At 46.7% G+C, this 19,173-nt stretch overlaps 2 protein-coding genes across 4 annotated transcripts in view; one reads left to right on the top strand and one right to left on the bottom strand.

Moving 5' to 3' along the window:
• Nucleotides 1-6,609, top strand: part of VMP1 (vacuole membrane protein 1) — a 62,140-nt gene extending 55,531 nt beyond the window's left edge. For all 3 annotated transcript variants that reach the window (XM_059866358.1, XM_059866359.1, XM_059866361.1), the window contains 2 exons: nucleotides 2,643-2,745; nucleotides 3,917-6,609. In XM_059866358.1, coding sequence (XP_059722341.1) covers nucleotides 2,643-2,745; nucleotides 3,917-4,060 — 247 coding nt within the window. In that variant the 3' untranslated portion in view covers nucleotides 4,061-6,609. The remainder of the gene's footprint in view (nucleotides 1-2,642; nucleotides 2,746-3,916) is intronic.
• A 6,856-nt stretch (nucleotides 6,610-13,465) lies between these two features.
• Nucleotides 13,466-18,980, bottom strand: TUBD1 (tubulin delta 1). The gene is made up of 9 exons (XM_059866357.1): nucleotides 18,889-18,980; nucleotides 17,923-18,117; nucleotides 17,496-17,643; nucleotides 17,102-17,318; nucleotides 16,360-16,591; nucleotides 15,536-15,700; nucleotides 14,732-14,863; nucleotides 14,077-14,260; nucleotides 13,466-13,987 (listed from the first exon to the last, which is right to left on the bottom strand). Exons 2-9 carry the CDS (start codon nucleotides 18,092-18,094, stop codon nucleotides 13,885-13,887), a joined length of 1,353 nt encoding a protein of 450 aa, XP_059722340.1. The 5' UTR covers nucleotides 18,095-18,117; nucleotides 18,889-18,980; the 3' UTR covers nucleotides 13,466-13,884.
• Nucleotides 18,981-19,173: the final 193 nt, after the last annotated feature.

Here is a 19,173-nt window from a genome sequence, read left to right on the forward strand (position 1 = left end):
GCTGCCGAGATGGGATTTCAAGAATTTCATGTGGATCCCTGATTTTCTAGGTTTTTCTCTCCTTTTTTCACTCCTTATTTAAATCTGTGCACATTTTTTTTTCATAATTAAAATCTTTACAAATGTACCAAAAATAGGAGATGAGGTCCTTGCATTTAGGATCTTACAGTTCTTCAAAATTGCTTTGATAAAATTAATTTTGTGCACTTAACAAATAGTCGTGCCCAGAAAAGGAAATAAAAAGTGAATTATTTAGTGATAGAATTTTTGAAATATTGTTTTGATGCACCAGGAGCTCCTCAAGGCTCTGCTCTTGGGTTTCATGTCCTTGTTCTGTGTTTAATTCGATTTGGGGACTGACCCAGTTCAGTTTTCGGTGAGGAACGGAGTCATTCGAACACCGCCCTGTTAATCATTGATCCCTCACCATTTAAATATTCCTCATTTCATACTCATGCAGGAGTTCAAAAGTGCAAACCATTACCTTGCAGTCGCTCCTCAGGCCTCCCAAGAACTGGGTGAGAAAGAAAAGAAACCTCAAAATGTGGCCGATGTTCCAGGCGTGACTCGTCCCGTGGGCCCCGGGAGAGCTTTTCCCAGGAACGGGCAGTGCTGAGGCACCTCTGGATCATTGGAATCCTCTGGAACATTGACACATCTTGTATAAAATAAGGGATAAGGGACGTGCTTTGGGCACCACAGGGTTGTTTTGTTTTTTTTTTCCCAGAATTTTTACCAGTCCGGGCACAGAATTTCCTCACCCGGCGGTGAATCATGAGGGAAGAGACCTTTTGCTGGGAAATGGGTTCAAAAAACCTCCTTTGCCCCCGGCCATGAAGGAAATAAATAGATTTACTGGAGGAGAATGAGACACTTTGTTTCGTGCTTTTCATAAATTCCTAAAATTAGAAAGCTGTTATTTTTTAATTGGGCTTCGGCCTGGAAAAGAGAATATGGTGTCAGATCAGGAGGCTGAGGGGAAGGTTTGAGATGGGCAATTCTACAACTCCTTGGAAGTGCACCTGGTGTACCTCGGGTCTGAAGGATTTTATTAAACCCTCCCTGGAGGAGCAGCAGGAGTAGTGGATAAAATAAAACCAAATAATCAAAATTAAGGTGAGTTTTTTTAATGTAGAAGACGACGTGTATGATAATGTATAATGTAGATTTCTTTAAAATGAAACAAAAATCAAAATGTCCCTTCTCTTTGCAATTGAAGTGGTCAGTAGTGAGAACTGCCCTGTGCTGGGGTTGGGATGGGGTGGATCCAACTTTGGCAATGTTCTCCCCACACAGCTCAGGCCGTGGGGCTGCTGCTGATCATTTACGATTTATATTTGATTTTGGAGAGCTGAATAATGTAGAAGAACACAGCGATTTCTTTAAAATTAAACAAAAGTCAGAATCTCCCTTCTCTTTACAACTGAGGTGGTCAGTGTTGAGAACGGCCCCGTGCTGGGGTTGGGCTGGGGTGGATCCAACTTCGGCAGTGCTCTCCCCACACAGCTCAGGCCGTGGGGCTGCTGCTGATCATTTACAATTTATATTTGCATTTGGAGAGATTTTGAAGGGTTGTGACCATCTTTACACGGTTTGGGCTCTCCTGCTAAGAAGGATTTAAGGAAAAGCTGCTGGGAAGGCTGGAGGCTGCCGGGAGCCGAGCGCTGCCGTTCTCAGGCCGGACTGTCCCGGGTTTAGGAGCGGGGCCTTGGGCGGGCCCGGAGAGCCGGGACGGGCCGGGGCAGCGCTCGGGGCTGAGGGCTCGGGGCTGAGGGCTCGGGACTCCGCTCGGGACTGAGGGCTCGGCCTCAGGGCAGCGCTCGGGGCTGAGGGCTCGGAGCTCGGGGCAGCGCTCGGGACTGAGGGCTCGGGGCTGAGGGCTCGGGACTCCGCTCGGGACTGAGGGCTCGGCCTCAGGGCAGCGCTCGGGGCTGAGGGCTCGGAGCTCGGGGCAGCGCTCGGGACTGAGGGCTCGGCCTCAGGACTCGGGGCAGCACTCAGGGCTAAGGGCTCGGGGCTCAGGCTCGGAGCCTCTCCTTTGTTCCTTTGTTAATCCCGGCTCGGGGGAGGCGCTGCAGGATGGCTCCCGCATTCTTTCGGGGCCGGGATGACGCACGGCTTGTCCTAAAAAGGACTTGGCCGGGCAGAGGGGCCGGCTCCGTGAGGGAGAGGGGCGAGGCCTGGGCGAGCAGTTTCTTTTTTAACCGAGGGATGACACAAGCCCCAGTCATTTCCTCATTAATCGGTTCAAACCAGTTCTTACAGGAACTGCCGCTGATAAATGTGGGACTTCTCCGAAGTCATTCATTGGGTTCTCGGCACTGCTGCCTCCCAGGAAATGCTCCGGCTCTCGGCTTCCTCCTCTCTTCCAGCGCTGCCTGGCTCAGAAAGATTTTTATTTTTAAGCACTTTTTGAGGATCTGGGGAAATGCATCCCTCCCGAAGTATCAGATTAAAAGATGAAATGTGATTTATTTCGTGGGGTTCTGTTTTCTCGAGTAGCTTTGAGTTCTCTGCTGAGCTGTGGCTCAGCCTGAACTTTGTTCTGATTAGGTAAAGTGGTAAGTTTAAAAAAATATCTTTTTCGTTTTTTTTTTTCCGGCTCTATTTTGTCTTGTTCTCTGGGATGAACTTTCCATCAGTGCTATTCCGAGTATAGGTCCTTCTCTTCAGAAGCCATTTCAAGAATATTTGGAAGCTCAGAGGATAAAACTTCACCACAAATCCGACAGTGCTGTGCCACAGGTAAGACTCTCTTTGCCTCCCTCCCTTCCCTTAGACTTGTAGTTTTTACAAACATAACTCCCCATTCTGTTTCTCAAAGGTCTGCACTCACCCAGGGAATAGATAAAAATCTCATTTTAAAAGCAACCTGGGAATTAAAAATATTAATTGTGTGCTACTGGATTTAAGTTCTTTAGAGAAAAAATTAAAGTATAAATCAAAACTGGTGGCTTGTCTTGCCTCTGCATTTAGCTGCCTCTTTGGAAAGCTTAATTTAAGGAGAAAAAGTTGCCTTTCCACGTGAAAGGTAACAAACTGGGCAGCAGCGATGCTTCGGAAGCCAGTGGGATCTGTGGCTCAGTGGGCAGTAAGAGAAATAAGAGAAGCCTTTAGTCTTTGAAAGGAAAAGAAATTACAGTGTTAGGGCAGGTACATGGGGCAGAGGTGTCCTTTGATATAGAAAAAAGTATTCAAAATTTTTTTCAAAACTTGCCCTGGATTTTCAGTGGGACAGAGCAGCTTTGACATGAAATTCTTTAGGCTGCTGAGGCATTTTGAGATGAAATCCACGGATCCAGCTGGCATTTCACGTGCAGAACTCGCAGCTGTTGGAAAGGTCCCTTTGCCCGTTTGCTCCCACAAAAGAGCCGGAGCTGGGGAGGCTCTGCCTGGACCAGGAAATAAATGTGCGGAGATTGCTGAGCTGGGCTTTGCTGCCCTCCTTTGGCAAAAAGCACAACTTCAAATACCCGTGAATAAAACGCTGCAAGTGGCCGGGAACTTCAGGGCCACCAAAGAGTGGGATCCTGACGGGGAGATAACCCAGAAAAGACAATTTAGGGGAAAAACCCCATTGTTAACCGGTTTCTTTGCGAGGAGCAGGGAGTGACAGGCAGAGGCTGCTAATTCTGAGCTCCACGAATTGTTAACGAAGCCCAGCCAATACTGGGAATAATAAATCACTTTGGGAGCACTGGGAATGATCAGGGACTCGTGGGTTTGGCAGCCCCTCCTGCATTGTCTTTCAAGGGACTAAAGTCAGACCTGCAGGAATCCTGTCAGCTCGCACTTGGTTCCTGCTTTTAATTTGATTAATTGCAGAATAAAGACATGGTCAGGCTTTCCCCTTTCACCCAGAACTCTCCGTGTTCCTAATCTTCATTATCCTCCTCCTTCTGTTTTGTCTCTTCAGGGGGAAAACTGGCTATCCTGGATATTTGAAAAATTGGTGATTGTCATGGTTTGTTATTTTATCTTATCTATAATCAACTCCATGGCCCAGAGCTATGCCAAGCGACTGCAACAGAAGATGTACTCGGAAGAAAAAACCAAATGAGCTTGGGAAAAATGGGAAAAACCCCTCAGGATGGGTTTTGGCAGACACGAGAAATGACACAACTTTTCATATGTTTAAAAAACAGCATTATTCTAAAAGGGGAAAAAATTTTTAACATCAGTTTTCAAGTCTTAACAAGTTTTGGGGGTTTTTTGTTTGATTTTGAAAGTAATTTGGATATTAGAGCAACGGTTTCATTGACAAACTTGTAAACCTTATGGTAAGGGGTGAATGCTTCACCAGTCTGGGTTGTGTTTTACAGGACAGGCAGTGGGATGTTAAATGGAGTTTAGCACAAATGTTGTCCATCCAAATTACTTCCAAAAGTGATGATTTAATACTTCCCACTCCTGATTTAACTTCAGACTCGCCTGAGGGTAACCTTTTCTTTTGAAGGGTGGCTGGTTTGCTTTTTCCATAAGTTTCAAGACCATGAAAATGTAAATAAGTGAGTACAGGTCGGGTACAAACTGTTGCATGTCCCTCATGGTAAGGCTGTTCTGTCTGAATTCCCAGTGTCCCATTGCATTGCACGCTGGAAAAGCCACCCTCTCCAACTTCATGATGTTAGCAGAGATGGTTGATGTCAAAATGCTGAAGCCAACATTTTTTATTCTGTATATTTAGAATGAAGTTAAGATAAAAACTTTATAAAGTCATCTTATGATCATTCCAGAATTTCTTGTGTCAGTCTTTTTAAGCTGTTTCTTTTCCTCTCTCGCTTTTGGATGCTCTGCATGTTCCTGCACTAATGGTGCTCAAACCCTTTGTACTTTTTTTGGTTTGTACTTTTTTTGTTCTTTTTTCTTCAGAACTTTTTGCTTAGCCAAGGGAGGAGGAAGGCTGTGCCTTGCTTGGAGCACAGTCAGTGCTTAAGTAGGTGAAATAGAGAACAAGATTGGTTATCTTAAATTCTGCTCAGGTGTTTGCCCCTGAGCCCTGAACTGTGGGCAGTGGAGGAGAAGAGAGGGGAAGAGTTCAGATTCCAGCTGAAAGCAGATTTTGTGTCTGCCCAGGAATGGTGCAGGGAACTTCAGAGAACCTCTCCCCTCATGCTTTCAAAGTCAGATTTGTTATGACCAGCGTGTGCCAGTTGAGATGTCCAGGAACAGAATTGATACTAAAATGGCTCTTTTCCCTCTTCAGTGCCTCAGTCCCACTGCTGCTGTACCTGCATTGCTCTCACCACTTGTGAACAATTGTTTTTCATTTTTATCCTCGGGGGGTAAGCACCAGGAATTCATTTGCCTTTCTAATGAGCATTCTCAGGAGGTGGCCCAGAGCCCAGAGCTGAGCTGAGGCTGCTCCTTGGCCAGGTGAGGCAGGCTGGAGAGCTGTGCTGTGCTGGAGCCATGGCTGTACCATCCTGTCGGATAGCTTATCAGACTGATGTTGACTGTTGGATCTCATGGCAACAACAGTCGGTAGGCTGTCTGACATTTTGGTATCTCTCATCTGACCCTTCCTCATCCATCCCCAGCTGTTTCCATTGAGCAGCAGCAGCAGCACATCCTGTCTGTGCCTGGGCTGGCAGTGAGCTCCAGTCCTGCAGGACTGAGGTGAAGGTGAAGCTCCCCTGGGTGGGGCTGAGGTTTGTACCTTTCCCTTGGCTTGGCTGGGAGCTCCAGGCAGGTGGGGAGGGGTTGCAGGGGCTGCTCCAACAGGTTCAGTTCCAGTGTCTGCAGTCCCAGAGCAGGAGTTGGTGTGAGGGAGTTCAGAGCACAAAGGCTGTTCAGCTGCTCCTGGTGGTTTGTAAAAGGTGAACAGTATTTAATACATTTACCATTTTTGTCCTGAACATGGCCTTTGACGGGAATGTCACAAAAAACTGGTTCTGGTACAACTCCAAACGCCACAGCTGTGTTTGGAACTTCACCTTTTCAGCCTACAGACCCTCAGTGTTGCACTTTGTAAGGGATCACTCAGGACACTGGATCAGTGACAGCCCTTGGCTGCTCTCCCCACTCCTTGTGGCAGCTTTTTGGTCCCCAGGTCTGTCACCTGAGGGACACAGGTATTGATTAACCTCTCACACTTCTGGGAGGGGATGGCATTGATGCCGTGGTGGGGTCCCTGTGTGTTCTCAGATTGGAGTCAGGACACTGCAACAATAACTAAAAAAAAAAAAAAAAACTTCCCTAGAGCCTGGACCAATAAACTGCACATTTCTAAATGCTTTAGAGGTCTCCTTAAAATTCTGCCTCTTTTCTGCTGGAAAACCACAAGGAAAACTGAAAACTTTTCCCCACTTTTGGGTCAATATGTTTACGTATTTATAGCGTGAAATATATATAAATATATATATATATATATCTGTTGTTCTTCAGCTTGTGTTTCCATGTGTCCATTCCAATAAGCTCTGCTGTTATTTTGAAGCTTTCTAACACTATTTAAAGAAGGAAGTGATCATTCTACCTGCTTCTTTCTGGGAGATAAGACTTGGTAAAAGGTAAAAAACCCCATAATAATAGAAAGAAAAGTGACACAAACCTGATGAGATTTGCAATGGATAGTTTTATGTTTGCTTAAATAAACAAAGAAATACCGTTTCTCAGTGTTTATTTCAGCTGGATTGTTTCCATTCTCTGTATTGAACTCTTGGTAACACTGTGGCATTTGCTGTCCCAGGCGTTCTCCAGTGTGAGCACAGGAGATAACTCAGCAGTTGCATTTTGTGCCTTCAGAGAGACTCAGCCTTTAGCATTTGACCTGAAAACATGGATTCTGCTCCCTTAACCCAAAGTTTCCTCTTGTTGTACATCTCTCCATCACACATTGGAAACAGTCAGTTCAGTGAGTTGGGGACAAATCCAAAGGGAGCTTCTGCAAGAGGAACAATCTTGGCACAAATCCCTATTTTTAGCTGCTGTTTTGTGCAGTTAGACACTAAATAAAGTATCTTGCTTTTTTTTCTGGGAATGACTGAAAATCACACTGAAGTAACAGCCCTGTAAGAGCAACTAATGACTTTGATAGGACAGATTTTTCTTTTAGGTCTCATTATCTGTGAAACGAGGTCAGGTGGGGCTGCAGCTCCTCCTCTGGGTTCTCTCTCTGTTTTCCTGCCTGCCCTGAGGATTGTGCCTCCCCCCACCTCTGAGAGGTGGCAGAGCTCCGGTCACAGCGAGCCAGCTCAGGTCAGTCTGTGCAGTTGCAGCCTCCCATCCATCAGAGCAGTCCGAAAGCTGCTGCTCCCTGTGCTCAGCCCTGCCCTGCCAGTGTCACCCTGCTTCTGTTCAGGCAGCTCCCCCAGCTCCCCCAGCTGCCTGTTCCTGCTAAAAGATCCTTGTCACTAACCCTTGACAGGGGCTTGGTGCTGTTCCAGAAAGTTCTTCCCTGCTGTGCTGTTGGGCTTCATTCGTTGGTTAGAATCAGCCTCCCTCTCGCTGCAGGCACTGCTAAGTGCAGACACTCTGGGTGCTTCCCTGATTGTCAAGCAGAAATATAAATACTAGTGAACAAAACTGATGGCAAGTGTAAAGAATAGTGGGGCTTGGGTGTGTCCTTTGGAGGTAAAAATAATTGGTTTTCTTTGAAGCACATGGTTAAAGAATACTTTGTAATCAGCAGTTAAAGGCTGAATGTAGTTCTAGATAAGGTAATTGGAATGACTCTCCTGAGACTGAAAATTCTGCTTTTTTTTACTGTAAATTTGGTTGGTTTTTTGGAGTAGAAGGAAAAGCAGTAAGAAAATAGAGAGTACCTCACCCAGCTCTCAGCAGACTGCAGCAGCTGGTGGAGTGGGAGATCCTGCTGGGCAGGTGAGGGATCAGTGCTGGATCACTGTGACCCCTCTGGTGCCTTCAGACAGGAGGAACGTGTTGGCGTGTGCTCTTGCAGAGTCATTTTTAGAAGGATTATGGTGAAAAACTCTGAGCCTGCTGTGGCTTTGCTACTTCAAGTGCCTATTGGAGGGCATGAGATGCTGGCCTGAATTTCTTCATACATTTCACTTGTTTATTGATGCATCCACTCAGCTCTCATGAAAGGCAGCAGAACATTGTTCTGGCAGAGGGAGAGGCTGGAATAACCTGGGTCAGCTGTCACAGGAGGGGAAGGAGCTCAAGCAGAAACTCACCACTGTTATGTCACCTCTCCAAACTGGGAGAGCCCTGCAATCTGTGACTGGAATGTGTAAAAAAATCAGGAAAAAAACTGATATTTTGGTCAAAAAAAGGTGATTATTACCATGTTTGAATTATGAGTGAAGAGGCTGTTGAGGCCACTCAGCCCTTCAGTGCTGGTGGTGTCCAGGTGTGGTGGCACAAAGGTGCAAATGGGAATGAGCCCAGCTTGGGGTTAGTCTGCTTTAGCACTGCTCTTTGTTGTGCTGAGGTTTTATTAATTTATTATCATTGTCCCTGAATTGAGTCAAAGAGCAGTGACTCCATTAGCATTAAACCGAAGGTCAGCCTTCAGCAGAGCTGGTTTGAGGAGCTCCGAGCTCGTGGAATCTTCCGTGTTCCCGGGCAGTGGCTCCCGGGTCATTGTTCGGCTGTTCCCGGCGCTGCCCGGGCAGTGGCAATGAGGAAACCGGCGGCTCCTTCCTGCTGAAAGGCGAGAGGGAGCGGTGGCAGCTCGGGGTATTGTTCCTGCTCTGATAACAGCCACACCCGGCTCCTGCAAACGGCTCTTCTGGGCCTCCAGAACTGGCTGGTGACTCTGGTATCACCTGTAAGAAATTCTTACCAGAGCAATGCATTTCCCAAAGCTTGTTGCATCAGGAAATGACCTTGTGGTGCCTCTGTGCTGTCAGGAAAGAACTTGGCAGTTCTCTTGCAGGAGCTGCTGCTGATTAAAGCATCAATACCTTGTTCAAGGCTCACACTTTGAGGGACTGTGGCTTTCCTCAGAAAGGTTATTAGGATTTTTCCACCCTTTGATGGGAAAACACAAGTTTCTGTGCTCAGCATTTCTTTGTCTCAGAGAGAAAACACATTCAGATTTACAACCTCTTGCAAATCCCACCGTGGTCACAAAACCTCTCAGGGCTGGCTGGAAACCTCACTGCTCCCAGAGCCTGGTTTGCTGCAGCTGCTTTCTGGAGAGCTCTTAATATTTAGGATATTTTCATAACGTTTCATTTCTCAGATTCCTGGATTTGTAGCCCTCTCCTCAGCCCAGCTGACCTCTTGTGACACAGGAGTGCATTCCTGGCTGTTGTGTAAGGCTCGAGGTGGGGAGCAGCGAGGAAGAAACTTTTAAGATGCCTGAAGCCTGTATTTACTTCACTTCCAACTAATGGATGCCAAAACCATTTGCAAAGCAGTATTTTGCTACTGCAAGTGGTGATTTTAATTCTGTTGCCTCCTTTAACTCCTGTACAAAGTGTCTCTCCCCCTTCTGCCTGTGGCAGAGCCCAGGGCAGCCCTGGAGCCTCGTGGCTGCCCAGGAGGAGCCAGGTGTTTGTGGGGGAAGTGAGGCAATCTCTGGCAATAGATTCCAGCTGTGACTGAGAGATCCTTCCAGTTCAGTGAGAAAGGAAAGGCTTGAAGTGTTGTTTGGCAGAGCCTGAGAGCCCTTGCTTGAAACTGTCACTGCTGTCCCCTCCCTCGGGCCTCGGAGCCCTCTCTGCCCTGTGTGGAGCCGTTCTGGGCCAAGTTCAAGCCTGTTCCCTGCAGGTTTGTTCAGCTGGAACAGGAGCCCACGTGCTGAGGTTTCCTTCCTGCTGTCACTGAAGTGTGAGCTCTCCTTCCACAGCACACATCAGTTTGTGTCTGTTTCTTATGTGAAAATACTGGGCTTGAGGGGGAGCCTGACCAAATCTTTAGAGAGGAAAATAATGTGAAACTCTGAGCTAGTGGCTGTTGGGGGGAATGGAAGCTTTCTCTGGAGCAGAGTATTTAATTGGATTTTTGGTCTTTCAGTGCCATATTTATGGTTTTGATTGTTTTATCAGTTGCATTTGGTTTCTTCACCAAAATTCAGCCTGTAAAGGAAAGATTCACAACTCCAAATCACTCCATAAACACAATTCCTGACTCCAGTGACTCCCAGTCAGCTTACACAGGCTGGACTTGCCCAAAGTGGGTGGGGAGGAAACTTCCCAGAGTTTTCTTTGCAAGTGGCAGCAGGACAGGCCAGCAGCAGCAAGCCTCTCCTTGGAAAGATGGATCCTTGAACTCAGGATGGTTCCAGGCCATGTGGGAAGCAGGAGCTGGGGATGAGAGCCCAGCTCTCAGCAGCCTCACTGAGGAGGTTGCAGGGAGCAGCCACAGCTGCCCTTGCCAGCCCAGACCAGGCAGGATTTGATTCCACCTTCAGTGGGACGGGGCCACTTCCCATCCGTGCTCCTGTAAATGATCTGGTACATCTCGGGCACTGCTGGGCCCAAATTCAAACCCAATCCTGCCCACAATTACACCATCTCAGGCAACTGAAGTGTATTTTTGTGAGCCTTAAATAAACGTGACAGTGTCCATGTAACCAAATATGTACAATAATCATTTTAGCAGAAGGCACCCATTTCAGTGCAAATCCAGCACGGGGCTCATTTCTCCTCACACAACTGTGAAACAAAAGCTCAAGAAATATTTTATGTCTTTTTTTCTTTTTTGTTTAACCAGTGGCTTATTTTAGTTTCTCCACTTAATGCTTTTACTTTTAAAAAATGAATTTTGGCCTAGAGAACACCCTCAGTTTACTAAATTTTCTATCTTACAGTGTAACATTTGGGATTTTTAAGTTTGGTTTTAAGACAAGAAGGTTTCTAGCACCTAATTCACACAGATAAGTGTGACTCTCTTAGGAGCCACTGTTTGATATGCTCTTTATCATGGAGTACCTTTACTCTAAAAATTCCTTGATTTCCTAATGAGCAGCTTCTCCAATCTCTTCTCTGGGGCTGTTACCACCTTTTCCCTGTGGCTGGCAGGAATTTCTTTCTCGCAGCTGCTGGAAAGGGTTAAGCAGGGTTGCGCTATGCAGGGCGGGGGCTGAGCCCTGCCCCAGCCGGGCAGGGGAAGTGGCCCGGCCTGCAGGGACAGGATTCGCACCGTGGGGCTCAGGGGGGACCATTGTGAGCCCCGGTTGGGCTGAAGGGGCCGGAAAGGCCCCACGGTTCCAACTGGGGATTATCAGCTCCACTTCCAGGCCCTGAAAAGCCGCCCGGGTGCGCGGGCTGTGCCGCGGGGGCGCGGGCAGAGGCGGGAGCAGGAAGCTCCGCGGGAATTTGCTGCTTTGGAAAAGCTCTGTCTGGGCTGCCCTTGAGGAAAGGCAGCAGCTCAGTTCCTTTTGGAAGTTTTTTGTGCTACATCGGATCCGTGAATCACTTTCCTGATTCCTCTTGTGCAGTTTTTAAAGTGGAGTCCAGCAAAAAGCAGATTTCTTTAAAGTACACTCAGTCCTATTTCCTTTTGGGTGTTTGGGCTCTCATTTAATAATATTTATCCATACTAAATTTATTAGCAAATGCAGAAAGAAGTGAATTATTCATTCTTTTGTACCTTAGTGTTTCTCAGTAGTGTTTCAGCTGGTAATTTGAATATAATTTCCTCTTTTCATATATTAAACCCTAGTTGTTGTGGGAACCACAGATTTTTTTCTCTTCCATATTTCCATCCTTCCTGTGCTGGTACTGAGTCTAACCTTAAAAACACCAATATTTAATTATGCCCAAAGAAACAATTTGTAACTACATTGCCAAACACTTACCGTGTTTAAAACATTTTAGGTTGTTAAAGGTTATTTTTTATTTTGGTGGGTTTTATTTTGCTTTGTTTGTGGGTTGTTTTTGGGGGGGTAGGTTTGTTTTGGGTTTTTTTTTTTTGTGGTCAAATAAATGTTCTCCTGTTCATGAATGTCTGCTATAGTTGGAGTTCTTGAATCAACTTCCAAGTGAGCTGCACCTGTCCGTTCCAGCAAACAATGGTGAGGTTTGGAGCATTGTTCTGGGTTTATGGACATCCTGTGGGGACTCTGCCTACAACAAGCAAGGTCAAGGCCACTGATTCTGCTGTTCCTGGCTCTGAGCCATTGGCTTGTGCTGCCCTTTGATCTATCTCCTTAATTGCAATTGTTAATGAAATAAAGGCCTTCTTCAGGCTCTATTTACATAATTAATTTTATCAATTACGTAGAGAATTGCTCCTCCACCGTTTAATGTCATTGCAGGTGATGACTCTTTGATAGTGGCTGTTCACTTCCTGTCACTCTGACCCTCTCCACATCCTGGGGAAAAAATAAAGGAATCCCATCATAGATCAAAAAAAAAATGAAGGCTGAGTTTGGGAAAGGGTGTGAGAATTTCAGGACTGAAAAACATTCACAGGAAGAGGCTTAGAGATGCCTAAAACAATTCCTGTCAGCCCCTGCTCCAGAGCAGGAAGGGGTTACAGCAGACAAAATTTGAATTTTTGTTTTGGGGTCAGACATTTTACCTGTGTGCTGTTTCCTGACATGGCACAAATTCTGCCATCAAACAAACAAAACAGAGCAAATATCCTGCTGCATTAGCCTGAAGTGCCATAAATAAATAACAAATATGGTTCTGTACCATTCACAGGTTCACTGAGCACCTGCTGTGCTTGCCTCATGCTCAGATTATGAATACAGAGATAACATGAGGTTATTTCTGCAATAAAGTTATTTATTGCTACAGCACTACAGTGACCCACTGCTCTCTTCCTTGTTTCTCAGGGCACTTACCTGTCCTTAGCCTTTTGAAAAACTCTTTTACCTGTTCTGTGAAGTGAGAAGGAAAAGGATTCCTGGGACTTGGCCACTTTTTCATGGAGTTACCTACTCTCATTTCTGGAAATTCTGTTTGTGATCTGGTGAAAGCACCAGGGGAGTTTATTTCTGTGTTGCTGAACATCCTGTGCCTTTTGGAGGAGGGAGAAGCTCACCATGGTCCTTTTTCCTGACCCTTTGTTCCTGCAAACTCCAATTGCCTGTGCTGTTTGTCTGAACTTCTTGTGCAATCTCTGCTGCAGTTTCTTCTGTGAAAATACCCAAATTAGACAATGGTTGAAAGTGGCAGAAACAGCAGAAAATCCCCTCTGACCAGAGCAGGCCCCAGCTGTGAGCTGCCATCTTTTGAATGAAATGGCACTAAAACCTGAAGGTGCACTGTGAAATTTGTCCATTTGTCAAGGAAAAACTCCTTGAGGCTGATTGAACTCTGAATGTTTGGCCTGTGGGGTTATTTCTGTGGGAGAACAGGGGGGGAATGGCAAGAATTCCCAAAGCTCTCCCTACCATTAATGAAGAGCTGACTGAGGCAGAAGAGAGCTCAGTGTCACAAGGTAATCTTTAATTCTACTGCACTCTTTTATTAATTTTAATTCAGTGGGTGCCTTCCCAAGTCATTCCATCCCTTCTCCTGCCAGGAGGGAGCTGCAGCTTCCCAGGGCACCACCTTGTGGTCGTGGTAAAACTCGTGCAAAAAGGAGCCAAGTCCTTAAATTGACTTTGGAAATTAGAAAATGTATTTATGATATCAAATTATAAGTTCTTATATCTGCAATCTACCAGCCATCCCCATTGTAAATATGTTTAAATAATTAACAAGTTAATTAACTTATAACTTGGAGGAAAACAGGAGTTGTAGTTTTGCTTAGTGAAATGGTCAGAAAAGGATAGAGCTAGAGTATAGCAAATGTATTGAAAAATAGGTATTTATTAGATATATTAAATAAGAATAATATGATTATGTTCAGTTCAGATTCAGTTCTTGCTATTCACACACACACAGACATGTTGCTCCTAAGACTGAAAAATAACCCCAGTCAATAATTTACATACTTCAGGGAGTTGATGGAAGGTTTTCCAGCTTGGTTCTTTCTGAAAATCTCTGGATCAGACCCTCATAACAAAGCAATGAATCACAGATTGGTGTAACTGGAGATAACTTGTTCCAGGGTTGTGAAGCAGTCCAGGAAATCTTCCTCTTGGATCCCAAACTTTGTGTACTGGTGAAGGTAAGCTCTGTGTGTTGAAGAATGGGTCAGACATTAGAAATCAGTGAAGATATTGGTAATTATTAATGAAGCACCAGCACGATTATTTTCACTTACTTGGAAGCAAACATATTCCAAGCTTTTCCTATGATGCTGTCAAGAGGTTTCAGCAGGAACTGGCTGTTGCTGACCAAAGCAGCAGACTTTTCATACTTGTTAAATGCTCTGGGAGTTTTCCATGCATTGAAAGCATCCTGAGGGTTCAGCCACGATGTGTATAATGAGGGATCTTGGAAACTTCCTGCAGCAGAAACAGGACAGCCCTTTGGACAAAACCCACACCTGATCCCTGTGTGGCCTAATCAATGCTGTCAGATCAGATCTGGGAGAATATCTGCAGAGTGGGCAGCCTGCTGCAAATACAACTTTTGAACAGATTCCTTAGATTATCTAGAAGCACACTGGTGTGGATACTTCAGCTGCCAGCAATGCTCACCACTCCAGAAACAGCTACATTTATTTTCAGACATTATAGCCAAGAATCCCAGATATAAAGACTTGAGTCTCTTCCTCCTTCCCTAAAGTGCTCAGGAAACTCAGAAGTAAAACACAACAGCCCTAAGCAATGAGACAGCAAAATGTTTCTAGGGGGAATATCAACTTTGGGAGTCAAATGTGTGGTCTTGGGATGTTTCCACTTGCATCAGGTCTGCAAAGCCAGCACTGAGATGTGAAACCAGACCCCCTGAGGTGCTGTGCTCCTCCCTCTTACCCAAGTCCACGCTGTGCACATCTTTTCCTCTCAGGATCAGCAGGTTGGCAATGGAAGTGTTGAAGTGCAGGGGTTTGTTTGTGGAGGGGATGGAGGAGCCTGGGTGTGGTGGTCGTACTTGCCAATCAATGCCTTTGGGATTTGGGAAAAAGAGATGGAAAAGCAAGTTAATGTTTTGTGGAGATGCAGATGGGAACTGTCACTGTGCCCCAAACTGAGACCACACTGGAGCTTGTAGCTGCTGCACGTGAAGCAGCAATCACACAATTCCCAGAGATGAAGCAGCAATCACACAATTCCCAGAGAACACCACTGCTAATCCAGCAGGGTTTGCCTGGCAGTCACTCTGCCACAGAAAATGGATACCTGTTTCTATACTTAGCAAGCCTCCAGCCCGTTCCTTGCATAACTGGGAGCTGTAATGAATTCTCCATGTAAATTACATGGGAGAGCTGAGCCTGATTTTTATGCATAGAAGGTGTAAAAAGAAAAAGCAGAGCTCACCATCCAAGGAATGTTCCAAATGAGTTATGTAAATTGAGTGCACAGCCACAGACTGTCGGTTTGGTTTGTGTATTTCCAATAGTTATAATTAACTGAGATGTCTGGAAGCAGAGCAGGAGCAATCTGGGAGCTGCTGTGGCAGCTGAGGGAATGGTGAAAGGAGCAGCTGCTTTTGTGGGGGCAAATTCCTGCTGAGGGCAGCAGCTTCTTTCTGAACTCTACAAAACATCCAGCTTTATTGCACCTGCACAATTGAATGATTAGAGAGTGATGGAGAGGGAAGGACTGGGGATTGTTTACCTTCCTCCATTTGAGCATTAGCAATGAGCATCTGCCTGAGGTGCTTGAGGAGGCCAGGCCAGCTGAAGGTGCTGTAGGGCAGGGAGCTCTCAGGCATCTGGGGGATGTTCCTCAGGCCCAGCATCCTGAACTCGGGGTGTGGGACCAACGTCTCCATTAAATCTCCTGGAAGGAGAAATCAACAGCTGCTCAGGCTGGACAAAGATATTGCACAGGGCAGCTAAAATGGGAGGAGAGTGAGGAATGGTCAGAGATTTAGCAATTTCAAAGCCATGCAAACTTGCTGTGTGTTACTGAGTTCTGTACAGGGGGTTAGTAGCTTTTATTTTACAGTTTAGGTCAAAATCTCCAGGACTCTCTCTGCACTCCAGATGGATGTGGAAGTTTAATTTTACAAGCAATATGGGCAACTTTCTCTAATTCTTTCAGGGTACCAATGTCATTCTGCTGCATGTTGCTACCCAGTTGTCTGCTCACCTTTTCTGCCTGAGCAAAACTCAAAACTCTCAGTTTATTTCAGCTCGTACAAACTTATAACCCAAAGTGAAACGTGAAACTCAGTCCAGAATTACTGCCCTGAGCAAATTTCCTCTGAAATGCAAACAAGGGTGTCTGTGATCACTTGAAAAAGGAGAAACAGGTTTTTTGGTAAAGAATGAAACCAGAAGTTGGGGATCTATTTTTGACTCTGCTACAACATTGGGACTGAACTTCTTCTGTCCTAAAACTTGGGATGTATCCAAACACTTGAGCAAGGAGACTGCAGCACTTCAGTTCCCAGCTGAGCTGAGCCCAGAGAGGTGTGAGGCTGCTGCCTTTGGTACCTAGTGGGTTTCTGCTGTAGCCTGAGCCCCCTCCTGCTGGGTGAGTGGGCTGGAAAACGCTGCCCAGCTGGTGAGCAATGACTTGATTGACATCCCTGAAGGAAATCTGTTTGATGTTCATCAGCTGGGCACAGATCTTGTGGATGACATCATTCTCATGGACAAGAAGGGCATCTGATGAGTGGTACAGATGTGACAGAGTCAAAACAGAGTTGTAGTTTTGAACAATGACCTGGAAGCAAACAAAACAACACACACAAAGAAGAGTCAAACAATTTAATCTCCTTTTAGTTTGTAATCCCCTGGCTCCTGCTGTTTCCTCAGTTATGATTTAGGAAGTGATTCATTTTCTTTGCCAGAGTGCAGAATGAGGTCACAGCCTTTTCATGGAAAGAGGGCAAGACCTGTGAAAATCAGGTTATCCATCTCTCTCCATACAAACATGCTGGAACCAGATCTGCCTGGGAACTGATTACAATGCTGAGATAAGAGCAGATCTGGAGATTTCTAGTTGGCTTCTTGTGAATCTGCAGCACTTCAGCAATTAAATTATCAAGAGGAAATTTTTGGTAAAAATTCTTTAGCTGTGACACTGGGTCACTTGAACTTTTTCAGTGTAAAATAGACCCATTTTTTAGTTTATTTCTGTTGTAGATCTTTTGTTTAAAAGTAACCAGGGATTATAAACCTATAAATTCTATGTAAACTCTTATTATGTATTAAAAGGCAACATGACATTCACCTCCCCAGTGCCATAGGGCCAGATGATGTGGTTCAGTATGAAGGAGGTAGGAAAAGCATCTCTCAAACACTGGGTCACAAAGGCTCCCAGGCCTGATCCTGTGCCCCCAGCCATGCTCATGATTGTGAAAAATCCCCCCAGTCTGTCACATCTCTCTGCTTCCTTCTGCACCAGGTTCATGATTGCTTCTTTGTGTCTGGGCCCATGAACACAGTAACTGTGGGGTAACACAAAACAGCAAGACAGGGCATCAAAATAAAAGCAGAAAGGTGAAGTTATTAATAAAGCAAACTTTACTATAAGTGCCACAGCTGCTGCATTACCATCCTGGGAGTCTGAGCAGCTCATCAGCCTCCAGAACTCCCCCAGGGAAGCTTGAGGCAGCTGTTCCTACCCGTTGGCCCAGTTGTTCCCAGATCCTTGCTTCTGGCAGAAGTGTGAGTGGCTGCTGTACCTCCAGTGGCCAGAGCTGGCAGCCATGGATAAGGCCTGGCTGATCACTTTGGGCTCCATGTCAACAAGCACAGCCCGGGCAACAGGCACTGCACAGGAAGGAGAACAGAATTGGGGAAATGTGCTGATTATTCAGGTGGGATGGATGGGCTTGGATGGGTACAGTGTCCCAAGGTGATTCCTACCACTCTTAATGGGACATTACAGACAGGATCTGGCCATGCCCTGATTTCTGTTGAACCTTTTATTGTGCCAAAACCAAATCTGAACTCCAGAGAGCACAGATCTTTCATTAAATAAACCATTTGATGTTTCTGTAGGATGAAATCAGACCCTGAGAGGGGAAGAAAAGCCTTTTAAAGCTGTACCTGCAGATTCCTCCTCGCAGAAGAACCGTTCCTTGCAGGAATCCTGGTAGGATTGGTTCTCCTTTTTGGAGCACAGCCCGTGGGTGCCACGGATGTCACTGCAGAGAGCACTGAACACCTCATGCCCAGTCTGGTTCCCACACTGCCCAAGCTGCACTGTGACAATTGACATCCTTATTCACTTGGTATTTAAGCCTGAAAAAGAAAATTATTTGTTTTCTCACTTTTATTTTGTAAAGCATGATGGGAACAAGTAATTATAACTCAAGAGTTACAGGAGTAGGATGCAAAATTGGAAAACTTAAGCCAGTTCAAAAATGCAGCTCTTTTCCAGTTGAGAACTGCACCAGGCCTGATGCCACAGCCTGCTGAGGTGACAAAAGGATTCCCTGCAGAATTCCCCTTGTTTCCACCACAGAGAGCAAACCGTTTGACTCCATCCTGGTATGTTTTGACATTTTTCCCCACTCAGCATTTGACAGCAGCCCTGCTTTCTCACTTTTCTATTCCTTCACAGAAAAAAAGGTCATTAAAAAAAAAAAACTCTCTCGGTTATTCTGGGCTGCTGTTCCTCGCTGCCATCCCGGACGTGCCTGTGAGGCGTTCTGCAGGCAGGTACGAGCTCGCTGCCATTCCCGGCCGATTCCAGCCCGAGTCGGGCCAAGCCGGGTGTCACTGGGAGACCGAGTCACCCCTCACGCAGAAAATTAATAAATATCTGAATTATTGTCAGGAGAGGCTCATGTTCAAAGCCTTCGACACCGACCCTCCGTGCCCGCTTCCCACAGAACCCCCCTCAGGGCCGGTCGCCCCCTCAGGGAACACCGCCATGTTCCCGGAGCTGCCTGCCCTCACGCCCCTCGGTCCCGAGGCTTATCCCCGAGCCTTCCTCCCGAACAGCCCGTCGCGGGGTCCCGATGTCGGTGCGGTTCCCGGTTCAGTTCCCGGCGCTCCCTCAGGGCTCACCTCATCCCCGCCTTCCCCCGCCGCGCCTTCGAACCGCCCGCCTGGCGCATGCGCACAGCGCGCTCCGGGCAGGCGGCCGGGCCGCTCCCGCCCGCGGCGGCTTCACGGCGCCCTGGGCGCACGCGCTGCCCGCGCGGCTTCACCGCGGCCTCTGCGCAGGCTCTGCGCCGCTCCCGGGGCCGGGCGGGCGCGCGGCGCGCTCACCGCGCAGGCTCGGCGGGGCCGGGACGCGCGCTGCGCGTGCGCGACGGGCGCGGGCGGGGCGGGGGCGCAGGCGCGCTGCGG

The sequence above is a fragment of the Haemorhous mexicanus genome, chromosome 22 (assembly GCF_027477595.1).
Source record: "Haemorhous mexicanus isolate bHaeMex1 chromosome 22, bHaeMex1.pri, whole genome shotgun sequence".
Classification (NCBI taxonomy): Eukaryota; Metazoa; Chordata; class Aves; order Passeriformes; family Fringillidae; genus Haemorhous; species Haemorhous mexicanus.

Coding starts and splice junctions, on each gene's coding strand:
- TUBD1 (XM_059866357.1), bottom strand. CDS start 18,094: ATGTCAATTGTCACAGTGCAGCTTGGGCAGTGTGGGAACCAGACTGGG. Junction 17,644..17,922: donor CTGCGAGGAGGAATCTGCAG/GTACAGCTTTAA, acceptor CTTCCTGTGCAG/TGCCTGTTGCCCGGGCTGTG. Junction 16,592..17,101: donor GGCCCTATGGCACTGGGGAG/GTGAATGTCATG, acceptor GTTTGCTTCCAG/GTCATTGTTCAAAACTACAA.